Source organism: Oncorhynchus keta, chromosome 14 (genome assembly GCF_023373465.1).
Source record: "Oncorhynchus keta strain PuntledgeMale-10-30-2019 chromosome 14, Oket_V2, whole genome shotgun sequence".
In the NCBI taxonomy this organism is placed as follows: Eukaryota; Metazoa; Chordata; class Actinopteri; order Salmoniformes; family Salmonidae; genus Oncorhynchus; species Oncorhynchus keta.
This window is the reverse complement of record NC_068434.1, coordinates 57,928,941-57,955,253: the sequence shown is the minus strand read 5'-3', so window position 1 is coordinate 57,955,253 and position 26,313 is coordinate 57,928,941. Positions and strand designations below refer to the sequence as shown.

At 41.4% G+C, this 26,313-nt stretch overlaps 1 protein-coding gene across 1 annotated transcript in view; it reads left to right on the top strand.

Moving 5' to 3' along the window:
- Window positions 1–7,948: 7,948 nt before the first annotated feature.
- The window catches only part of LOC118393666 (leucine zipper protein 2-like), a 180,775-nt gene continuing 162,410 nt past the window's right edge, over window positions 7,949–26,313 (top strand). Inside the window, exon 1 of the mRNA XM_052461974.1 lies at window positions 7,949–8,204. Within this exon, the coding sequence (XP_052317934.1) occupies window positions 8,143–8,204 (62 nt within the window). The 5' untranslated portion in view covers window positions 7,949–8,142. The remainder of the gene's footprint in view (window positions 8,205–26,313) is intronic.

Below are 26,313 nucleotides of genomic sequence, written 5' to 3'. Positions count from 1 at the left end.
GGAGTTATTTTGATTTTGGCCATTCGATGGCAGCAGTGTGTGTGCAAAGTTTCAGACTGATCCAGTGAAGAATTACATTACTGCACAATATTTTGTATCAAGTCTGCCAGGAGTTTGCCCAAATGTGCCGACTTGTTCAATTGATACATTTTCAAGTACATACAGTGGCAAGAAAAAGTATGTGAACCCTTTGAAATGACCTGGATTTCTGCATAAATCAGTCAAACAATTTGATATGATCTTCATCTAAGTCACAACAATAGACAATCACAGTGTGCTTAAACTAATAACACACAAATTATTGTATTATTTTTGTCTATATTGAATGCATAATTTAAACATTCACATTGTAGGTTGGAAAAAGTATGTGAACCCCTAGGCTAATTGGAGTCAGGAGTCAGCTAACTTGGAGTCCAATCAATGAGATAAGATTGGAGATGATGGTTTGAACTGCCCTATAAAAAACAAACTCAACATTTGAGTTTGCTATTAACAGGAAGCATTGCCTTATGTGAACCATGCCTCGAACAAAAGAGATCTCAGAAGACCTAAGATTAAGAAAAGCCTTGATGTTCATCAGTCCATGGAGTGGCCGTCCTGCAAAGATGACTACAAGAGCACAGTGCAGAAAGCTCAACGAGGTTAAGAAGAATCCTAGCGTGTCAGCTAAAGACTTACAGAAATCTCTGGAACATGCTAACATCTCTGTTGACCAGTCTACAATATGTAAAACACAAAACAAGAATGGTGTTCATTGGAGGACATCACGGAAGAAGCCACTGCTGTCCAAAAAAACATTGCTGCATGTTTGAAGTTCGCAAAAGTGCACCTGGATGTTCTACAGCGCTTCTGAAAAAATATTCTGTGGACAGATTAAACTAAAATTGATTTGTTTGGAAGGAACACACAACACTATGTGTGGAGAAGTAAAGGCGTGGTTTGCGCACAGAAACCATGAGTGGTGTGTCATTCCAGTTTATCTAATGTGTTGTGTTGTTCCATTACATGTTATATATGGCTACGGACATTGAGGGTGTCTTGTTAAAGACTCACATATGGCATTGGTTCAATTGAGAACACTTGACTAAATCAGTCAGTGCTTCTCAAATCTCTCCGTGGAAACATCAGCTGTTCCAGAGTTAGCTAAATTAATTGTTCCAGAGGTAGCTAACTTGATCAACTTGTCAATCAACACAATAATAACACCTATGGCATTTTAACAATATAATATGGCTGACAAGAATAAATAACTCTGAATGGTTATTTTAATTGAGAAAAGTTATTTATTTAACCATTCCCAATAAAGGTTCTTTAACTTCTTGCGTCGAGCCATCCCGGATCCGGGATCGTGAATACAGCCTCAAGCTCATTACCATAACGCAACGTTAACTATTCATGAAAATCGCAAATGAAATGAAATTAATCTATTTGCTCTCAAGCTTAGCCTTTTGTTAACAACACTGTCATCTCAGATTTTCAAAATATGCTTCTCAACCATTGCAAAACAAGCATTTGTATAACAGTATTGATGGCTAACATAGCATTTAGCGTAGCATTTAGCGTTAGCATTCAGCATGCAACATTTTCCACAAAAACCAGAAAAGCATTCAAATAAAATCATTTACCTTTGAAGAACTTCAGATGTTTTCAATGAGGAGACTCTCAGATAGCAAATGTTCAGTTTTTCCTGAAAGATTATTTGTTTAGGACAAATCGCTCCGTTTTCTGCGTCACGTTTAGCTACGAAAAAAACCTGTATCCAGGATTGTGTAAATCTATCTGCAAGCTCATTAGCATAACACAACGTTAACTATTCATGAAAATCGCAAATTGAATGAAATTAATCTATTTGCTCTCAAGCTTAGCCTTTTGTTAACAACACTGTCATCTCAGATTTTCAAAATATGTGTCTAGCCTTGGTCATTGTATCTTGTGGTTTTGTTATATGTTTGGGTAGGCCAGGGTGTCACATGGGTTTATATGTTGTATTTCGTATTGGGGTTTGTATTAATTGGGAGTGTGTATTATTAGGGGTGTGTCTAGTTAGGCTTGGCTGCCTGAGGCGATTCCTAATTGGAGTCAGCTGATTCTCGTTGTCTCGGATTGGGAACCGTATTTAGGTAGCCTGAGTGCGCGTTGTATTTCGTGGGTGATTGTACCTGTCTCTGTGTTAATCACCAGATAGGCTGTAATTAGTTTCACTCGTTTGTTGTTTTTGTATTTTCAGTTATTTCATGTACCGCTTTATCTTTATTAAAAGTCATGAGTAACCTACACGCTGCATTTCGGTCTGACTCTCTTCAAACAACAGACGAACTTCGTTACAATATGCTTCTCAACCATTGCAAAACAAGCATTTGTGTAACAGTATTGATGGCTAACGTAACATTTTAGCGTTAGCATTCAGCATGCAAAATTTTCCACAAAAACCAGAAAATAATTCAAATAAAATCATTTACCTTTGAAGAACTTCAGATGTTTTCAATGAGGAGACTCTGTTAGATAGCAAATGTTCCGTTTTTACAAAAAATATTATTTGTGTCGACTAATCGCTCCGTTTTGTTCATCACATTTGGGGAGGGAAAAAAAAAATATTTATATTAAGTCATTAAAACGCAAACTTTTTCCAAATTAACTCCATAATATCGACAGAAACATGGCAAACCGATGTTTAGAATCAATCCTCAAGGTGTTTTTCACATATCTATCGACGATAAAATCCATCGTGGCATTTTATTTTCTCTTCTGAAGAAATGGAACACGCATGGACCTACAGATTACGCACACAGGACACCGGGCGGGACACAAGGTAAATGTAGTCTCTTATGATCAATCTTCCAATGATATGCCTACAAACACGTCACAATGCTGCAGACACCTCTGGGAATAGACAGAAACCGCAGGCTCATTCCTGGCGCATTCACAGCCATATAAGGAGACATTGGAACACAGCGCCTTCAGAATCTGGGGCATTTCCTGTATGAAACTTCATCTTGGTTTCGCCTGTTGCATTAGTTCTGGGGCACTCACAGATAATATCTTTGCAGTTTTGGAGACGTCAGAGTTTTGTCTTTCCAAGGCTGTCAATTCCATGCATAGTCGAGCATCTCTTCGTGACAAAATATTGCGCTTAAAACGGGCACGTCTTTTCATCCAATAATGACATAGCGCCCCCATAGGTTGAACAGGTTAAAGAACCATAAAAAGTGTTGTTGTAACCATAGTAGAACTCTTTCTTTTGTGTTAAATATAACCTTTTTTAATGGTTCTTTAAAGAACCTTAGGAAATGGTTCTTTATAGACTGGTTCCAACCTTATGAGCATGGTTCTTTATTGAACCTTCAAGAAAGGGTTATATATACAGTGGGGCGAAAAAGTATTTAGTCAGCCACCAATTGTGCAAGTTCTCCCACTTAAAAAGATGAGAGAGGCCTGTAATTTTCATCATAGGTACACTTATGGGACCAAAGTAACAAAGCCTACCATCAGTAACACACTACGCCGCCAGGGACTCAAATCCTGCAGTGCCAGACGTGTCCCCCTGCTTAAGCCAGTATATGTCCATGCCCTGTTATTGACCAAATACTTATTTTCCACCATAATTTGCAAATAAATCCATTAAAAATCATACAATGTGATTTTCTGGATTTTTTTCTCATTTTGTCTGTCATAGTTGAAGTGTACCTATGATGAAAATTACAGGCCTCTATCATATTTTTAAGTGGGAGAACTTGCACAATTGGTGGCTGACTAAATACTTTTTTGCCCCACTGTATATATAACAAGTAACCCCTTTCTTGAAGGTTCAATAAAGAACCATGCTCATAAATTTGGAACCAGTCTATAAAGAAAACCAACTAAGGTTCTTGAAAGAATATAAAAGGTTATATTTAACACAAAAGTAGCTACTAAAAAACAATTATACCACGTAAATTGGGGATTAAAAAAAAGCATTTAACACCAGATACACGGAATTCTTTTTAATTGAAGGAATTCTTTTTTTTAAATTTTTTAATTTAAATTGCCGATCAGCGACAACGATGAGACATTACATTTACATTTAAGGTCATTTAGCACCTCCACGCTCTTATCCACAGCACTTACAAATTGGTGCATTCACCTTATGGACATCCAGTGGAACAAGCCACTTTAAACAATAGTGCATCTAAATCTTTTAGAGGGGGGTGGAGAAGGATTACTTTATCCTATCCAAATAGGTATTCCTTAAAGAGGTGGGGTTTCAGGTGTCTCCGGAAGGTGGTGATTGACTCCGCTGTCCTGGCGTCCTGAGGGAGTGTGTTCCACCATGGGGAGCCAGATGGCAGCATCAACAGTTTTGACTGGGCTAGAGCGGGAACTGTACTTCCAACAGTGGTATGGGAGGCGAGCAGGCCAGAGGTGGATGAACACCGCAGTGCCCTTGTTTGGGTGTAGGGCCTCATCAGAGCCTGGAGGTACTGAGGTGCCGTTCCCTTCACAGCTCCGTAGGCAAGCACCATGGTCTTGTAGCGGATGCGAGCTTCAACTGGAAGCCAGTGGAGAGAGCGGAGGAGCGGGGTGACGTGGCAAGAGAACTTAGGATGGTTGAACACCAGACGGGCTGCGGTGGCTGGATGAGTTGTAGGGGTTTAATGGCACAGGCAGGGAGCCCAGCCAACAGCGACCGGGTTGCAGTAATCCAGACGGGAGATGACAAGTGCCTGGATTAGGACCTGCGCCGCTTCCTGTTGAGGGCAGGGTCGTACTCTGGCGGATGTTGTAGAGCATGAACCTACGGAGGAACGATGGCCACCGCCTTGAGCCTGTTAGTTGAGATGAGACAAGATAGTAGCTACTAAAAAACAGGATCACGAAAAAAAGGGTTCTTATTATTTCTGGGAAATTTAAACACAATGGAGTTGTCAACGATGAGACAGCCTATAGGGAGGTGGTCAGAGACCTGGCCGTGTGGTGCCAGGACAACAACCTTTCCCTCAACGTGATCAAGACAAAGGAGATGATTGTGGATTACAGGAAAGGAGGACCGAGATTCTCATCGACGAGGTGGTAGTGGAGCAGGTTGAGAGCTTCAAGTTCCTTGGTGTCCACATCACCATCAGACTATCATGGTCCAAACACACAAGACAGTCGTGAAGAGGGCATGACAAAGTCTATTCCCCTCAGGATACAAAGGATTTGGCATGGGTCCTCACATCCTCAAAAAGCTATACAGCTGCACCATCGAGTGCATCCTGGTTACATCACTGCCTGGTATGGCAACTGCTCGGCCTCCAACCGCAAGGCTCTACAGAGGGTAGTGCGTACAGCCCAGTACATCACTGGGCCAAGCTTAAAATTTGTCAAAGACTCCAGCCACCCTAGTCATAGACTGTTCTCTCTGCAACCGCACGGCAAGCGGTTTTGGAGTGCCATGTCTAGGTCCAAAATACTTCTTAACAGCTTCTACCCCCAAGCCATAAGACTCCTGAACAGCTAATCAAATGGCTACCCAGACTATTTGCATTGCCCCCCCCCCCCTCCCCTTTACGATGCTGCTACTCTGTTTATTATCTATGCATAGTCACTTTAACTCTATTTGGCTCGGCACCTAAAACCCTGACAACATTTTACAGATGCACAATTGAGAGCATCCTGTCAGGCTGTATCATCGCCTGGTACGGCAACTACACCGTCTGCAACTGCAGGGCTCTCCAGAGGGTGGTGCAGTCTGCCCGACGCATCACTGGGGGCAAACTACCTGCCCTCCAGGACACTTACAGCATCCGATGTTACAGGAAGGCCAAAAGGAGCATCAAGGACAACAACCACCTGAGCCACTGCCTGTTTACCCCGCTATCATCCAGAAGGCAAGGTCAGTACAGGTGCATCAAAGCTGGGAGTCTCTGCTAGAGACGGAAAAACAGCTTCTATCTCAAGGCCATCATCAGACTGTTAAATAGCTATTCCTAGCACATTAGAGGCTGCTGCCTTATATACATAGACTTGAAATCACTGGCCACTTTGATAATGGAACACTAGTCACATGAATAATGTTTATATATTTTGCATTACTCATCTCATATGTACAGTATATACTGTATTCTATCCTATTCTACTGCATCATAGTCTATGCCGCTCTGACATTGCTCACCCAGATATTTATATATACTTAATTCCATTCCTTTACTTTAGATTGTGTGTATGGTTAGATATTACTTGTTAGATATTACTGCACTGTTGGAGCTAGAAACACAAGCATGGGTCAGGGCAGGCAGAATGGTCAAAACCGGGAATACTAGAAAATGGGAACTATAGAAAAGACAGGAGCAAGGGGGAAAACACTGGTAGGCTTGACTAACAAATCGAACTGGCAACAGACCAACAGAGAACACATGTATAAATACACAGGGGATAATGAGGGGAGATGGGAGACACCTGGTGGGGTGTAGAGACAAGCACAAAGACAGGCGATACACATCAGGGTGTGACATTTACAATGACAGTAATGAAGTAATTATAAATAACATACAATTAACTCTTGAGCATTGCATTAATTTTCCCATAATAATGCCTGAAACAGGTTCACTCTCACAACCATTGGGACGTCAGCTTTCTGGCTGATAAGCTACATAATTGAGACAGATTATGGTGCCTCTTTTAGGTCACTCTCCGGTCACCAAAGCATGCCGAGGTCCAAAGCTCTCATTGAGAACTGGTCACTGTGTGTTTCCATGCATGGGGTTTGGACTAATTAGACCCCAATGAATGGGCGGAAGTCCTAAAAAACGAGGTGTAGGTTACTACCCCGTGCACAATGGACTCCAAACTCTTTTAAATCCTTAATGGAAATCATTTATCATGCCTATGGCGTATGACCTCCACCCTTGTGTGTTGTCATGTTGAATATTCTGCCCGTATTTCACACCGCTCAATGCCTAATTTAAAACATGCACATCCTCTACATCATGTTGAAGAGCACCCATCTCACTAAATCTTTGATGAGGTCAAACAGACACCCAAAAAATCTGAAGAAAGGATGGTGTGAAACAGGGTTGAAGGAATTGATACGTTTATCACTTGATATTTCCATCCCCCCTTTCTATCAAAAAGACACTTAAACTCTAGACCATTTGTTTGTAGCATTTACAGGTGTAATATTCAGCATGCTGAATAAATAGAATACATCCCATTATGGATGAATCACAGAGGCTGCCGGTGAACCCTGTGTTTGTTATGCTGGTGACCCTGTTGCTCCCATCCTCGCATAATTGCTCCTGTAGTCCCTTAGAGTGCAGGCAATAATAGGTGCTGAGTGAAAGGCAGGGGGGGGCGAGCTGCATTTCCAGGGATTCTTCAAGCCACAATGAGGAAGAATGCCTCTCAGCTCTCGCCATCAGTGGCAGCCCACTGGGCAAAAACTGGTTGAATCAATGTTGTTTCCACGTAATTTCAACAACAACAAAAAATGTGATGACGTTGAATCAACGTGGGAAACTGACTGGATTTGCAAAAAGTCCTCAACATAAGGGAATTCCGTCATTTTTTCTACCAACTTTAAAACTAAATCCAAAGTCATGGGGATATTTATTTGTTGATTTCACGTTGAATTCCCCTATAGTGAACTCAGCCAAATGTAAATCAAAAATAGACATTGAACTGAAGTCTGTGTAGCCAGAAATACTGAGGAGTATTTTTGTTTTGTTTTTTCTAAATCTAATTGGGTGGGCCTGGCAGGGACTGGCTCCCTAGTGGGTGGGCCAGCGTCCACCGAGGCCCACCCATGCATACGCCCCTGCTATGCTCAGTGGGAGCTGCTCTCATCTCTTCAGTCTGAATCTGCCAGTATTCCCCCCCCCATCCCCATTCATTTCCTCATTAATAAGTCTGTCTGTGTCACTGTGTTATTTAAAGCCAGAGATCCTCCCTTGCTCTGTTAGAGCCACTGGGTTGCATCTGTCTGCTTCTCTCTCTGTGTGTGTGTGTGTGTGTGTGTGTGTGTGTGTGTGTGTGCGCGTGTGCGTCGTGTTCGTGTGTGCCTGCCTGAGTGAGTGCGCGCAGGCAAGCGATCGAGCCAGTGAGTGAGCAAGCGAGAGAGAGAGAAAGGGAAAAAGAAAGCAATCGAGAGGGAGAGAGCGAATCGGAGTGCGAGTGCAAGACAAAGCTATGAAATTAATCCGAGCTATATGCCTCCTGCTTCTTTGTCCAGCTTTGAGCCTCAACACTAGGTAAGTCTAAAATAGGAATGGTCTATTATTCTTACTTCACCTTCAATGATTCTGAAAGAAAGGGGGATGGTGAATGCAGAATGGCTAATCATAGAAGATACTAATCTTTAGCTCCGGCCAGTCCTGCGAAATAGGTTAGACAGCCTGGGTTCTGGCGGGAGATGCATCTGTGCTGAGCATGATGTTCTGAGGCAGTAGACTGAAGGCAAAATAAAGCTTTATCTGTTGAACTATTCTCTGTGTTAAACTGAAAGAGATATGTCTTTGGTGGTGAAATTCACTGGCTAAAAATGCCTTGGAATTGTTTATGCATCGCTTACTGGGATTTGCGGCAGTTCTTGTCTCCGGCTTGCTGGAAAGGAGCAAGTTAAGTCAGAGAAGGAACTAAAGAAGGAACTGGGCTGCTCAGAATATTGCAATTTCTTGAGAGAGAGATAGAGAGGGGGAGAGAGAGAGGGAGAGAGAGAGAGAGAGAGAGAGAGAGAGAGAGAGAGAGAGAGAGAGAGAGAGTGTGTGTGTGTGTGTGTGTGTGTGTGTGTGTGTGTGTGCAGAATAATGCATTGGGGGGAATAGTAGGAGGAGGAGGGGATAGAGGAGGAGAGGCGAGAGAAATGGAGAGATGAGTAGACGTGCAGTGAGGAGGGAGGTTTTAATGATTAATTAAACCATTGATAAAATCATTCCTCTTTCAAACGAGTGCCTGAACACTACTCCCATTACTGGGGTCTTTGTGAAAGATAAGCCAAGGTTGTCAGAGTCTTAAATATGGCTTAAAGACAGATACACATTATAAAACTTGCACTCCTCTCATTGCAGTTTTGTCTACTTTGACCTGATGGAATTTTAGCTTGGGTTGATAGACCTCTCTACAAGTGTGCTCCTAAGTGATGAATGTAGTGGCAGAAGATGCGTGGGACAGAGACATAGACACATAGACAATCAATGCATTGGCACATTTTGCAGAGCCCTGAGAGATTTGAATAAGCTAATTTGGTGATGCTGGAGATTCCGTTGAAAGCACAGCTTATATTGGATTATGAATATGTTGATGAATGTTCGAAGTTTGGATTGTGTTTTACGAAGTTGAATGAGATACACTACTTGACCAAAAGTATGTGGACAAGTACTTCGAATATCTCATTCCAAAATCATGGGCATTAATATGGAGTTGGTCCCTCCACTCTTATGGGAAGGCTTTCCACTAGATGTTGAAACATTGCTGCGGGGACTTGCTGTTCAGCCACAAGAGCATTAGTGAGGTCGGGAACTGATGTTGGGCGATTAGGTCTGGCTCACAGTCGGCGTTTCAATTCATCCCAAAGTTGATGGATGGGGTTGAGGTCAGGAATCTGTGCAGGCCAGTCAAGTTTCTTCCACTCTGATCTCGACAAACAATTTCTGTATGGACCTCGCTTTGTGCATGGGGGCACTGATTTGCCTAGTTAAATAAAGGTTAAATACATTTTTTTTTTAAAGAGTCATTCTGAAACAGGAAAGGGCCTTCCCCAAACTGTTCCCTGGAAGCACAGAATCGTCTATAATATCATTATATACTGTAGCGTTAAGATTTCCCTTCACTTGAACTAAGGGGCCTAGCCCGAACCGTGAAAAACAGCCCCAGACCATTATTCCTCCTCGGCCAAACTTTACAGTTGGCACTATCCATTGGGGTATTTAGCGTTCTCCTTGTTGGAAAGAGTCTCCTATGACAGTGCCACGTTGAAAGTCACTAAGCTCTTCAGTAAGGCCATTCTACTGCAAATGTTTGTCTATGGAGATCGCATGGCTGTGTGCTCGATTTTATACCCCTGTCAGAAACGGGTGTAGCTGAAATAGCTGAATCCACTAATTTGAAGTGGTTTCCACATACATTTGTATATATAGTGATATATAGTGTAAATGTGTAAATGACCCCAATAAGACACTTGAAGTCATGATTAAGTGACTGACTGACTGGCTGCTTGATTGACAGATTTAGCTAATAACTTATATGTAACAAGTGGCATTAATGTGTCAGAAGCTCAATGGATGTGTTAAGCTTATAAAGATATTTATAAAGATATACAGTTGAAGTCTGAAGTTTAAATACACCTTAGCCAAATACATTGAAACTCAATTTTTCACAGTTCCTGACATTTAATCCTAGTAAAAATACCCTGTCTCCTTGCTTGCACATGCTTTTTCAGTTATGCCCACAAATGTTCTATAGGATTGAGGTCAGGGCTTTGTGATGGCCACACTGTGGTCCTTAAGCCATTTTGCCACAACTTTGGAAGTATGCTTGGGGCCATTGTCCATTTGGAAGACCCATTTGCGACCAAGCTTTAACTTCCTGACTGATGTCTTGAGATGTTGCTTCAATATAGCCACATAATTTTCCATCCTCACAATGCTGCCACCCCTGTGCTTCAGGGTCGGGATGGTGTTCTTTGGCTTGCAAGCCTCCCCCAAACATAACGATGGTCATTATGGCCAAACAGTTCTATTTTTGTTTCACCAGACCAGAGTCTCCATGTGCAGTTGCAAACCGCAGTCTTGCTTTTTTTAATGGCGGTTTTGGAGCAGTGGCGTCTTCCTTGCTGAGCAGCCTGTCAGGTTATTTCGATATAGGACTCGTTTTACTGTGGATATAGATACTTTTGTACCTGTTTCCTCCAGCATTTTCCTATTGCTCCTAAGGATGAACCAGACTTGTGGAGGTCTCCAATTTTTTTGTGAGGTCTTGGCTTATTTATTTTGATTTTCCCATGATGTCAAGAAAAGAGGCACTGAGTTTGAAAGTGTGCCTTGAAATACATCCACAGGTACACCTCCAATTGAGTGAAATTATGTCAGTCGGCCTATCAGAAGCTTCTAAAGCCATGATATAATTTTCTGGAATTTTGCAAGCTGTTTAAAGGCACAGTCAAATTTAGTTTATGTAAACATCTGACCCACTGGAATTGTGATACAGTGAAATATAAAATAATCTGTCTGTAAACAATTTTTAGAAAAATGATTTGTGTCATGCACAAAGTAGATGTCCTAACCGACTTTCCGAAACTGTAACGGCGTTCTTCGTTTGTTGAAAGAGAGTCGGACCGAAATGCAGCGTTGTTGTTACTCATGTTCTTTAATGAAGAGAATCGCGATACATGAAATAACTATACAAATACAAAACAACAAACGGAACGTGAAAACCTAATTACAGCCTATCTGGTGAAACTACACAGAGACAGGAACAATCACCCATGAAATACAAAGTGAAACCCAGGCTACCTAAATACGGTTCCCAATCAGAGACAACGAGAATCACCTGACTCTGATTGAGAACCGCCTCAGGCAGCCAAACCTATGCTACACCCCTACTCAGCCGCAATCCCAATGCCTACAAAACCCCAATACGAAACACAACAATTAAACCCATGTCACACCCTGGCCTGACCAAATAATAAAGAAAACACAAAATACTAAGACCAAGGCGTGACAGAAACTATAGTTTGTTAACAAGACATTTGTGAAGTGGTTGAAAAACTAGTTTTAATGACTCCAACCTAAGTGTAGGTAAACTTCCCGAATTCAACTGTGTCTATATACGGCCCTGACGCCATGCCCTTTTCTTCCCTTGAGAGTCCTCCATAATTGGCCAAATAATGAGCATTTTGCGCAAAAGCCCCAATTTTGACAGGCACACTCTGCCCATCTGGGATATGCCAGAACTACCCTATGGCCAGTCCATTTCTGTATATGGCTCTGACCTAGAATAATTCAGTGGTCCCTAAGCAGGTATCACTACTAGACAAATTTGGCCCTGTCTAGACTTGACAGTTCATGCAGCTTTCGTATTTTGATCATAGAGTTCTGATCATGGAATTCTGAACCCATCTATCTACACCTACATTGTGCGTCCGAATTCCCTTTTCCCACGCTATATTCAGTTTACAGTATGCATTCTACATAATAACACAATAACAACTGATGGCACCAGCTAACTACTGTAGCCAACTAGCCAGCTAACCTCTGTAGCAAGCCAGCCAGCTAGCAAACAACGCTAAAGGGATTACAAACGGGTTAGCATAATAGTTTTAGTAAATATTTGAGGCCAGTCAGCATGTTCCTCACACTCTAGGAATGTATTTCCTCCAAATGGTATAATGAAAAGACACCTCTCGGTCCCAAAACACACGTTTTCTGGAGACTTGTGGAAGGAGTGTTGATGATCTCAGCCACTGAATGCACTTTCGGTAGCCTGATTGCGTCCAGACTGAGGAGAACTCTGCAAAAAATGCTTCCCAGACCACCTCCTGAAGTGGCCAGCCAGATCTGAACACAATCAGACCACAAAGTGACTTTTGTGAGTCTAGACCCGTCTTTTCAATGCTATCTTCGTATTCTGAAAGCAGAAGTCAAACGTAAGTGTCAAATGTGGACACAACCTCTGAATAAACTGATCTCAATATGCTGAGTAATGGTACCAGAGGAATTATATTCTGGTTGCTAATTGACATAAAAGGTGCCATGTTGACTTTTTGGTTTACGAAATGAATTGAAGTACATTGATGTGTGTATGAAGTATTATATTGTAGCATTATATTATAGTGTAAACAAACGCAAAAATCGTAAATATGTTTTCATGAAGGTTCTTATTGCTAAACCTCCCCACAAACAAACAACACCAGCGGTTTTCTTATGATCAAATACATCCAGACCAGTTGCTTATGCAGCTTTCTCTAATTGCTTCTTTTATCAAGCAGTACATTACTGCTGCTTGAGAGGATGTGGTTCATACAAGTGTTCCCCACTTTACAGTAGTGTCCTGCTGAGATTGAGGCTATCCTAATATGGACACCATAGGGTTAACAACATCCTGATCAGGACTACAGTTTGTATGTGTGTCAGTAACATACACGATGTGTTTAGTCTTTAGCCCCAAACCTGGTCCAAGTGGCCCACAATGTGTGTTGGATAATTATGAAGAGTAGGTCTTGATACATTTGGGGCTTCTTATTTTAATGCTAAACTTAGCAAAAAAAGAAACATTCCTTTTTCAGGACCCTTTCTTTCAAAGATAATTCGTAAAAATCCAAATATGTTTCCTATGCTTGATCACTGAACCATAAAAAATAATGAACGGTTGTTAAAACACTAACAGCTTACAGAAGATGGGCAATTAAGGTCACAGTTATGAAAACATAGGACACTAAAGGCCTTTCTACTGACTCTGAAAAACACAAAAAGAAAGATGCCCAGGGTCCCTGCTCATTTGCGTGAACGTGCCTTAGGCATGCTACAAGGAGGCATGAAGACTGCAGATGTGGCCAGGGCAATAAATTGCGATGTCTGTACTGTGAGACGCCTAAGACAGTGCTACAGGGAGACAGGATAGACAGCTGATTGTTCTCGCAGTAGCAGACCACCTGTAATAACACCTGCACAGGATCGGTACATCCGAACATCACACCTGCGGGACAGGTCCAGGATGCCAACAACAACTGACCGAGTTACACCAGGAACGCACAATCCCTCCATCAGTGCTCAGACTGTCCACAATAGGCTGAGAGAGGCTGGACTGAGGGCTTGTAAGGCAGGTCCTCACCAGACATCAGCAACAACGCCGCCTATGGGCACAGACCCACCGTGCTGGACCAGACAGGACTGGCAAAAAGTGCTCTTAACTGACGAGTCGCGGTTTTGTCTCACCAGGGTTGATAGTCGGATTCGCGTTTATTGTCGAAGGAATGAGCGTTACACCGAGGCCTGTACTCTGGAGAGGGATCGATTTAGAGGTGGAGGGTCCGTCATGGTCTGGGGCGATGTGTCACAGCATCATCGGCCTGAGCTTGTTGTCATTGCAGGCAATCTCAATGCTGTGCGTTACAGGGAAGACATCCTCCTCCCTCATGTGGTACCCTTCCTGCAGGTTCATCCTGACATGACCCTCCAGCATGACAATTTCACCAGCCACACTGCTCAATCTGTGCGTGATTTCCTGCCAGACAGGAATGTCAGTGTTGACAGGAATGTCAATGTGCCCGGATCTCAATCACTCCCAGAAATGTCCGGGAACTTGCAGGTGCCTTGGTGGAAGAGTGTGGTAACATCTCACAGCAAGAACTGGCAAATCTGGTGCAGTCCATGAGGAGGAGCTGCACTGCAATACATAATGCAGCTGGTGGCCACACCAGATACTGACTGTGACTTTTGATTTTGACCCCCCCTTTGTTCAGGGACACATTATTGAATTTCTGTTAGTCTGTGGAACTTGTTCAGTTTATGTCTCAGTCGTTGAATCTTGTTATGTTCATACAAATATTTACACATGTTAAGTTTGCTGAAAATAAACGCAGTTGACAGTGAGAGGACGTTTCTTTTTTTGCTGAGTTCACATTCTCAGATTTAAAAACAACAATGCGGCCACCCCACCAGTTGTTTTGTTATACAGCTGAGGCATGGGGCTAGGGAAATGTAACCCCTCTCAATTTCACAGGCAGTGGTCTTGAAGAACTGACAGTCCATGACACCCAATAAATAGGTTTAACCATATTTTGAGGCTTTACACACTTGTTTTAGAAAAAAAACAAGTTCTAATTATAATGAATTGGTATCAAGAATTGAAATGACCACTGAAAATCCTAAAGGCTTCCGAAGCTTCCCTCCCAGAATGCAGCTTTAAGATTCTGGTGACCAAACACCTATAACATAATATTTTTTTCTAGATATAATTATTTGAGAGTACTTTGGATATCTCAACGATTTTATGGAGCTGAGTTGTTGGTTGATGTCAAAATTGGTACATAGTTGACCAGGGAGAAAGTAACTGTATAGAATTGATTAGGGGAAATTCAACCCACTTTTGCCACACTTCCTCACTGCATCTGATTTGGCTGAGAGTACTGTGACTGTTCCTGAGTGTGTGTATGTGTGTGTGTGTGTGTGTGTGTGTGTGTGTGTGTGTGTGTGTGTGTGTGTGTGTGTGTGTGTGTGTGTGTGTGTGTGTGTGTGTGTGTGTGTGTGTGTGTGTGTGTGTGTGTGTGTGTGTGTGTGTGTGTGTGTGTGTGTGTGTGTGTGTGTGTGTGTGTGTGTGAGTGTATATGCACGCATGAGCGCCTGTGGCTGCTCACTACTCACTACAATGCAGTCTAGCCTATTCGCCATTCATGTCTTTGCAAAGTCTCTTTTATGGGATTTTCACAAATGTTCTTAATTATTGACACTAACTTTGATGTTTCCTACCTAGGCAACCATGTTTGGTAAATGCCGGTGTCCATTGGGACCTCCATAACATTAAATATTTAGCTACTGGCCCGCAATTAAAGACTGCCGACATCCTTGGATTACACTGTACATGTCACAAAGACAGGGCCTGCATTGCTTAGTCTCTTCACATCTGGCTGTAAACACTAAACCTATTGCATTTTAAGTTATTTCTTTGATGTTGGATGGGGTGGGGCACTAAAGAGGAATGCGGTTTATGACTGAGATTAACAATGGGAGCCTGGCAGTAGCTGTAATAGCCTGATAATACATGCTAATATCCAGTAGGTCATTTCGTTGAAAGGTGATGGGGAATTGAATAGGTCCTTTTGCAATGAGAGCATAATGACCTAGCAGCTATACATGACAGTCTGTGGCTACTCAACTGATGGGTATCAGAAGCTTCCCATTGAAATAATGGACTACATTTCTAATTTGCCAAGATACAGTATTTCCTGTGGCTAAGAAATGTAATCTTTCTGTATCTCTGAAAAATTGTAATCTTTCCCGAGAGTAACCCCAATTTGCCCGTCATTAATCCCCAAAGCCCTCGATGGCCGTCTAACCATGACAGATTCCTCCATATTTGTGGAATGCGTCATACTTATTGAGATCATATAACGGAGATAAATCTTATTTAACAAAAACGTTTAACTATAATATTATGTTTAGGCCTGCTTGTCTTTGGTTTCCAGCTAGCTGGAATTGTGCTATAGATAATCAATTGTATTATATAGGTACCTATTAAGTAATTTAATAAAACAAAAAACAAACAAATTTTACTTAAAAGAAACAATCCCTTCTTGCAACATGGTAAAAAATCAGCCCCAAGAATGTTATTTTGTTTCTTTAAATGTTTTTCTCCCCTTAACTCTTGTGTATGGGTTTTGTTCAAATTGGGCCCTTGATCGAATTGGCCCTTTTGTGTAGTTCTAAGCAATGTTTGACAGAGAAGAAAAGCAGTGATTGACTAGACAAGAGGGTCAAGTGCAGGGCATCCTGTGAATTAGACTGAACTATTGACAGCGGCAAGATGGTAACGATAATAATTATATGCATTGATGGACTGTACATGCTTGGCCGGGGGTAATGACCAAAGAGATCATCTCGTCTCATCGACCACTATTGTTCAGCACCTGAGGTATTGAAAGGTAAATGTGTAGTGGTGCTTGCTAGCCGTCACTTTGTCTATCATCAGGAAGCGGCTTTGGCTCCACTGCCAAGTAGTTTTAAGTTGTCTCTTTGTGATTACGGAGTGAAGGGTCCATCATTATTTTAATTAAATGCTCTGCTTGATTTATAACACAAGCATTTGGGAGACTGGTTTGTTGGATTGACATCTTGCTCAAATACTCATGTATTTTGCACAGTAGCAATTTGGGACAATTAGTGGACGTTTTCAGGTGGTTGGTCATGGTGAAAAATGTATTCTTAAAAGTCTAAGCCGTTGGGGGGGGGGTTCTTAGTTGACATAATTAATTGTTTTAATCTCATACCATGGATAATTTTGCTATTTGGTTTGACATTTTAGGACCTCTTTAGGTAGAAAAAATATATATTTCTAATGATTTGATAATATATTGAATTTGGCCTTACTATAGCCCATATAAATACATTGAATAACACATTAATAAATGGCAAAAAAAGACAGTCAAAAATATATCATAAGAAATGAGGTTTTGACGTTTCTGTCCTTATATCTAGCTCACATATTTAACCCCCTTTATTTGGCACAAATTTACCTCCATACCTCCATTCATTTGTATGGGTTACCTTTAGACGAGTACTGTGACACTTGTGGGGGTCATAGAGTAAAATGGAGAGCACCATCGTGACAGTCTCCACTTTCTATAGGCCGTTCAGATGCTACAGAATGTAGCATGTGAGAAGACCGATTTTTGGGACGTCTCCTGGTCTGACAAACAGCGTTGTAGCTCTGCACTTTCCATCGCAGATCTAGAAGGGCGACATGGGGCGGACGCGGTGGATTGAGACGCAGCCCATGCAAAAAACAAAAAACAAACATTTTGCTTAAATTTACAGAATTTCACGGGGATGTTTTTATTATGTTACTTACACATATTTTCTTCAGTTGTCCCCATAGGATAACCTTTTTTTGGTTCCAGGTAGAATCCTCTGTAGAAAGGTTTCCACCTTTCTTTTCTAAGACTGACACACCGGTGTGTCAATAGACTAGGGTTTACGCGCTGAAGGAAAGACTACCGTTAAGTAGCAGCTTGGCAGGAAACTGTTCGGTGTCGGATGTCAACTGTTGTAATTGATAAATTGTTAAATGGGGAGATCTTTTTTTTAAAACCTTTACTGCATGGTATTGCAATATGGCAAAAATGGAGAAAAAAAATACAAACACAATAACTTTTTACAGAAGTGTGTGTGTGTGTGTGTGTGTGTGTGTGTGTGTGTGTGTGTGTGTGTGTGTGTGTGTGTGTGTGTGTGTGTGTGTGTGTGTGTGTGTGTGTGTGTGTGTGTGGGGGTGGCATAGGCAGATGATAGTGGAACTGCATTTCAAGTGGGAGGGGCCTGGTCATAGGAAAATGACAGTGAAATCATAATCATAACACTATTTGTTATATATGCGTGGATTAAACAATTATGTTTAATATTCATAACATTATAATAATGATCATATTATTTATGAAAAAAGAAAAGAATATCCAGAGTAAATCTTTTATTTTTATATTTTACAAGAAAACACAATTTCTGATAGTGTGAATGAATAAAAACAATACAATTATAACTCAAGCAGGACATTTCCATAAGAAAAACACATTTCTTATGTTTTTAGTGGTTGGAGATTGCCATACGGCAAAAATCCCCAAATTACACTTCCATTTTTATCCCCTCAAAAATGTAATTTGTGGCATTTTAAATGAGGACAACTTTTTTTGCATGGTTCTATTATAATGCATGCAGTAGAGGGTTAATTTGATTGAAGATTGCCTCTATGATTAGATGTTTTAATGCGCCTCCAGCATTACCATTGTAAACAAAGCCCAAGAGCTTTTAACCCCAATGCCACAGCTCGAGACAGGCGACCTGATTTTTTTTTCTTGTCGTCATATGATTTCATAAATGCAGAGGTCTCGAACCCCGAGATGAGAAAAATGACGTTTGTGTAAGACGGTAATGTCCTTATAGTGTGAGGCAAGATGTGAATGATAATTGAAATTCAAAAGACACGGGGTAATTGGTGTGCCATGGCAACCACATTGGCCACATGACAGTAATGAAGTGGGCCACAATAAATAGAACCTTTGGTAGCTCCCGTCCAATGAGAAATTAATTAGAGGACACCATGATACTGTCATTTGGTATTCAAGGCCATACGTGACGTAACACACCAAGTTTGTTTGCGCCCAATCTTCTTCCAAGACATTTGATATGACTGCTTCTTTGTTACTCAAATAAAGTTACAGTGAATAACTCCTTTGGTCTTCACCTAGTTCCCGGGAAACGAGAAGTTTTCCCGTCAAATGTTATCCGCATCTGCTTTTGTGTCTAAGATATCCTTAATGATGTTTTCTTGTGAGCTCGATGTTGAGGAATGGATGTGAACTATACAGACGTGCCAAGCAGGCTTTATTGCTGAAGGTATAAACAAAGATCAATACACATTATAGAGCAGGATTGTCCTCTCCATGCTGCTGCTGAGTGTAATAACATAGTAATGGGATTTTAAGGGTCAAATAAATAAATAAGTCAGAGGATTTTCTATTGGGAGAGATGGAAGCAAGCAGGCAAAAAGGGAGGAAAGAATATGCAGGGAGCTATTCTTCGAAGTTAGTGAATGGTGCATTGAAAATGTAATGTTAAAGAGCCCTGCTCAAGGAGAATATTACTAATGTCAAGCTTTGCTTCAAATGAAATCCTGGCAAAACAAAGCTACGCAAAAGAGGAGAATGATTCATTTGAAACATGTTGGCTGGAGTTCTGCTGTTATCTATTGCCAGGGAAGGAAAGTTGTGACATATGTCGAGTGGGACTGGCAAATAGTATTTTTTTTGTTTTCTTTAGAACGTACATAACAATGGCGTGGCTATTTCAAAAGTTAGATACGTTAACTGTGGCCAGGTTTGTCGTGAAATGCTTCATTTTTTACTTCACGTTTGCTTATTTTTTAGATTTTTTTTTAGTAGACGTTCTTATCCAGAGCGACTTACAGTAGTGAGTGTATACATTTCTGTACTGGTCCCCAATGGGAATCGATCCCACAACCATGGTGTTGCATGCACGATGCTCTACCAACTGAGCCACACGGGACTTTTATCTGGTTTAAAGCCAATTTCTGGCAAATCTTCACATTTTGCCATGGGACAGACAACATTTTACAGTTTTAAGGATAGTTTCCTGCAATTCTATATATTTTGACATGGGGCTGTTTTTTTGTTGTTGTAGTTTTTAAGCAAAGTTCATGGTACATTTTGCCATGGTACTGCAACCAAAAATGAATTTTTAAAGCTAATTTGCTGCAATTATACATATTATGCCATGGCTTTTGACATGTTTTTATGCTATCTGAGTGACTCAAACATTATTACAAAATCAATGCCAGACTGTCTAGTTTTTAATTTGGTTATTGTTAGTTCTCAAAGATGATCTTATTAAAAAAGATATAGCTCCATTATCATTTCTGCATACATTTATATTAGTTGTTCAAGTTTACACTGAAAACGTTTTACCAACCCTACATTACTTGGCTATCGCCTCGTATCTTCGACCGCAGCACAGCCAGGCAAAAGCAGTCGTATAACAGGCCCTCTCATGTACAATTACTTCAATATACCCTTCAAATGTGTAGTGAAGGTTAAGACAGTCTGTTTCATCGTTTTAGCTGTCAAGATAGAAGATCATATATTTACAAGTATAACCACGTCATATTTGACGAGCAGGTGACTTTGAAAGAACGACTCCCACCCCTTTGTGCTCGCACGGCGCACGGCGGGAGAATTCAGACAGCCTTGACTCCTTCAAGACACTGTTACATGTCTTTGTCTGTTGGAGTATGTCGCTCCGATCGCTCAGGTCTCATGGCAGCGTACAAAGACCACAGGGGCGAGTGGCTACACAGGCAGGTCGTTGGTTGTTTTTAGTCAAACATCAATCAACCCATCAGTGTCACTCCCGAGGCCCCGCGAGGGTGAATGCACTTTCTGACATTCGGCGTGACGCTTAATGTCATTCCAGTGTGTCGAATCCTGAAGGGCAAAGCATATGTTTTGCATATGTTTATATATTAAATAGAAAAACTGCTTTATTAAGTAAAATATTTTTGAGTTGGCAGTAGCTGAAAAAGACAGTCAATTCAAAGAAGCACCGCCTACATTTTTTTTGTAGACCTCAAGGATCTGAGTAGATGTGTCAAGCGTCAATATGCAGAAACGGCAGAGAAATGACGAGAGATGGAATCCCAATATAATGCATGACATGGTCTGATCAACTCTATGCCACCCCTACAATTACTATTCTTATCATTATTGGAATGTTACACATTTGGGAATATAGCCCACAGGTTACACGACGGTCCCGATCAAATATCATACAACATACAAAGACGGATATTTCAGTAATCACTACTCCACTGGTTTTTATCTACCCTATAATCATGACAGGTCGGCAGCATCCTACAGTATCGTATCTGACTTATCTGAAGGATGATCTTGTCTCCCACTCCCTGGGTTCTGCATCTATTTATTCTCCCTTTTTCTCTTTTGGCTTTCTAATGGCCCATGATTGGTACCCTATGGGCAAACCAAAGTGCTCAGAGGCATTACTCACAAATGATTAGAGAGATCGGAGTGTGTGGAGAGAGATGGGTCTGGGCATGAACAAAAGAGCGGAATCATAAATAATACAGTTTAGAATTAAAGCAGAGTGTTTTTATAGTGTCGTCGTCCCCCCCATCCTTTATTTATTCATTTATTTTCACCAGCTACGTATCTCTGATTCTGACTATACGCCTCTGAATGACGGGGGGGAAATAACAGTTGTTTCCCACCCAGACCACACCCCAGATGGATTTGGTACCACTAGGGGGGACTTTACATGAGATCTATATCTGGGAACAAAGACAGGTGGCAAGCTCAGTGGGAGATGTATTGTTAATGTTGAAGGACAAACAAAAACTGTCTCGCTCCATGCTAGAGCGAAAACTCAAATAACAGAATAGATTTTATGGGTCACATTTAGTCACAACAGACAGCTCCCTTTTCATTTCCTGCCTTTTATTAACCCCTCTCTATTCTCTCTCTCTCTCTCTCTCTCTCGTCTCTCTATCGCTCCTCTCTCTCGCTCTCTCCTCCACTGAGCATACACGCTGCCAGTGCCCTGCATTCATTTTCAGGCAACATTATATTTGCTCTTTTCCTCTGGTAGAGCTACATACATTTGAATCCTTTATCAGCCACCTGCACACCTCTGCCAACGTTTGGATGGATTCTGTTATTTTTATCTAATCTCTCCTCCCTAAGCTTATTCGGTGTCTGGGATCCATCTTGGCTGACAAGTGCGGGTTCCATTTGAGTCCCTATCTCCCGTGTTTCGCCGGTGTTTTGCCATGACACCTGACTCCTGATAAGTGTATCCTCCTGTGTGTTTGGAGAGGGAGTGTTTTGCATGGGATACCTGCACAAATGAAATGGATAAACCATTCAATGAGGCTGTGGAGGTAGTTTATCTTTGGCGGTGGCCATGTTTTTTTAATCTTTATTTCAATGTGCCTTCATGCCCGGCGGAGAATTCAGCAATATGCTGGCGCTTCAGATACCATGCCTATTATATTCCCTGCAAATTGAGTATTGGATTAATGGAATGGTGAAGAGGCGGCAATGTTTCTTGATTATGCAAGGCCCAGCCTCAAGATTCTACTTCCTACACAACAACATTGTCATGGTGACCTTTCGAATACCTTATCGATTGTACAATCTTCATTTAGGCAAACTGAATAGGTTCAAGCTAAGTCCTTCCGGGAATGCCACAGAAGGGGGTAAAAAACAGAGGCCATTGGTATTTGCCACACATTTGTGGCATCCTTGAATTCTACATGCAAGTTGACCTAAATCTGGACTAATGGGGGGTCATTGAGGTGAATCATAGCTTGGTAATAGTACTTTAGAGATCATTTGTGATGTGTCCAAGAAAAGAGTTGGATGTTGGCGGGCAAGAAAGCCATGTGTGGACACGCATGCTCGGGTGTTTGTGTGCGTGTGCACTGAACCCTGCCACTGGGCTGAGGGGTGGTGAAAGGGTGTTATGTTGCTGAGGTCCACCTCCTCCCATTTGCCTGTCTGTCAGAAGGCTTGCTTGGCCGCGCTCCACACAGTGACGGTGTTGACAAAATGACAGGAGGGAGCATACTCCAGTGAATGTCAATTTGGCATGCAAGCACTGTTTCCCAGGGAGCATAGAGGCTCCCTACTCTGCCAGACCTGCAGTGATGCTATGTGTAGAGAGAGCAATGCAGGCTGCAGGCTGCAGGCTCTGTGGAGCTGTGGGGCGCGCGCACACACACACACACACACACACACACACACACACACACACACACACACACACACACACAGAGGATCACATTCGCAAATGATTAGCTGTTTAATTTGCAGTGATTCTGAAGATTGAATGCACTGATACAAACACGAAAACATTTTTACAATTGTGACAGTTCAGCAAACAAAGGAACGTAGGACGGGTCCTCAACAACAATATCAGGAATAAAAAAATAGGGCTTACCCAGGAAAGTGGTCCATGTTAACTCTTGACACAGCACTTTGGGATTCTGCAGCTTCCTATAAAACATCTTCGGGAGGTAGCCTAGTCGAATGTTCTGATTTGACACGGAGGATTAGCGAAGCTTTCTAATGTGTTTATAATCTTATAATCTTTATAATAGGGGGCACATTATGAATATGGATGCTTTTTATGAATAAATGTTGTTGGAATCGGAGACTGTTGAGGTTACCGGGTAGAATGACAAGTAAAGAACTAGATCATCGAAGAACTAGATCAGCCTAAATCCTGAATGCAATCACTTTAGGTGGATGGAGTTGGTTTAACAGTGCTTGTTCTTAAATGTTTGTCTATCGAGTCACCACACAATCTGCTTGAGTATCCTGGTTAGTTAAGTAGCGGTTTTGCTTACAGGAGTGTGGATTTGAAAGTTTGACAAATGCCCTGGTAGGGTGGAGGTAGAGCAACATTGTGGATACTTGGGTTCTGTTCTGGTTCCATCCCAATATCCATACATACACTGCCGTTCAAAAGTTTGGGGTCACTTAGAAATGTCCTTGTTTTTGAAAGAAAAGCACATTTTTTGTCCATTAAAATAGCATCAAATTGATCAGAAATACAGTGTAGACATTGTTAATGTTGTAAATGTCTATTGTAGCTGTAAACGGCTGATTTTTAATGGAATATCTACATAGGCGTACAGAGGCCCATTATCAGCAACCATCACTCCTGTGTTCCAATGACACGTTGTGTTAGCTAAGCCAAGTTTATAATTTTAAAAGGCTAATTGATCATTAGAAAACCCTTTTGCAAATATGTTAGCACAGTTGAATATTGTTGTTCTGATTAAAGAAGCAATAAAACTGGCCTTCTTTAGACTAGTTGAGTATCTGGAGCATCAGCATTTGTGGGTTCGATTACAGACTCAAAATGCCCAGAAACAAATACATTTCTACTGAAACTCGTCAGTCTATTCTTGTTCTGAGAAATTAAGGCTATTCCATGCAAGGAATTTCCAAACAACTGAAGATCTTGTACAACGCTGTGAACTACTCCCTTCACAGAACAGTGCAAACTGTCTCTAACCAGAATAGAAAGAGGAGTGGGAGGCCCCGGTGCACATCTGTGCAAGAGGACAAGTACATTAGAGTGTCCAATTTGAGAAACAGATGCCTCACAAGTCCTCAACTGGCAGCTTCATTAAATAGTACCCACAAATAGTATGGGCCTCCCACTCCTCTTTCTATCAAATTGTATTTGTCACATGTGCCGAATACAACAGGTGTAGGTAGACCTTACAGTGAAATGCTTACTTACAAGTCCTTAACTAACAATGCAGTTAACAAAAAACAAGTGAAAAAAAGTAAACTAATCAAAATAACAGTAACAAATCATTAAAGTGCAGCAGTAAAATGACAAAAGTGAGGCCATATACAGGTGATACTGGTACAGAGTCAATGTGCAGGGGCACCGGTTAGTCGAGGAAATTTAGGTAATATGTACATGTAGGTAGAGTTAAAGTGACTATGGATAGATAATAAACAGAGTAGCAGCATCGTAAAAGAGAGGGGGGATGCAAATAGTCTGGGTAGACATTTGATTAGCTGTTCATGAGTCTTATGGCTTGGCGGTAGAAGGTATTTAGGAGCCTCTTGGACCTAGACTTGGCGCTTCGGTACCACTTGCCGTGCTGGAGTCTTTGACAATTTTTAGGGCCTTCCTCTGACAACGGGTGGTATTCAGAAAGGCCATCGTGCCCACAGAAGAGCAGCATGACCATGAAAGACCATACAATATGTTAAGGTCATAAACTACTCAAAATGCAAGATATAAAATAAATGTAAGGCCATAAAATAAAACCCTGAGCAGTCTGTGAAACGCTGGTGTGGAGCTGAGGTATTTTGCAACGCAACAGTGTTTGTCTCACATGTGGTTAAAATGTCTCCAGTGAACATGACCAATTCTCTACCTTATAAGGCACCATTCAGACAAAAGGGCCCCCCCCATGACACTTGTCATGGGCATTGACTTCACACTCTGTAGCTGGCCAGTTCTTCCTGGTTTCCTTCCTGTCCTTGAATGTGAGAGAATCTTTACCCACGATTGACTTGCATCATGACAGATCCTGCATATGTAAATTAACAATAAGCTAACTATATTTAATTGATAACTTTAGTCATTCAACTTCAGAAAAGGGGCTTTAGGAAGTTATCATCTTGTGTGGGAGAGTTAATTCACATTCAATAAAATATAATAACATTTGGTAATAAATAGCACTACGTGCCCAAATCTATTATTTAATATCAACAGTTCAGTTGAGTATTGGATCTTTGAAAGGATTTTCATTATAGCTTGTTCATCAGAATTTCGTGTTCCATCCCCTGAACGTTCATTTCGTTAATTGACTGAAAGGTTGTGTAACGCGTTATACAACTTCCATTAATCCAACTACCAAGCCGACCTGACAACAACAGCATTCTGAATATAGAGCCTGGTAGCATGGTGAAGGGAATCCCATTATCTAAATGGATAGGACTAATAATAAAACATTACTTCGAACCCAACCGGATTAGTAATGATCATGTGCTCTTAGGGATCTGTTGAACTGCCTCTCTACATAAATGCCTTTTATGTACAAAGCCTTTAAGCAACTCGCGTTCACTTTGCCGCATTGTGTACCGAGGGCGAATTACGCACGCCGGACAGATAGGGTGAAAGAAAATAATATGCTTTAAAAAGGAGGCTTTGGCTGTTGATATATGTTAACACCAGCACCTTAACCAATAGAGACCAGAAGTGCACCTAATGCATTGCGACACCCAAGCAAACTTGGTGACAGCAGAAGACATGTTTACCGTTAAACTGAGACCCTTTAAGGTCTAATTGACCCATAACTATGGTTCTTATTGCAATTACACACATAGACATGTCAGCCACAGTTTTTCATCAACCTAATAGTTTGGAATGGAAGCAGCGCTCAGCAAGATGCACATTTACACTACTGGTCAAAAAGTTTTAGAACATTCAAGGGTTTTTCTTTATTTTTTTTTTGTATTTTCTACATTGTAGAATAATAGTGAAGACATCGAAACTATAAAACAACACATGGAATCATGTTGTAACCAAAAAAGTG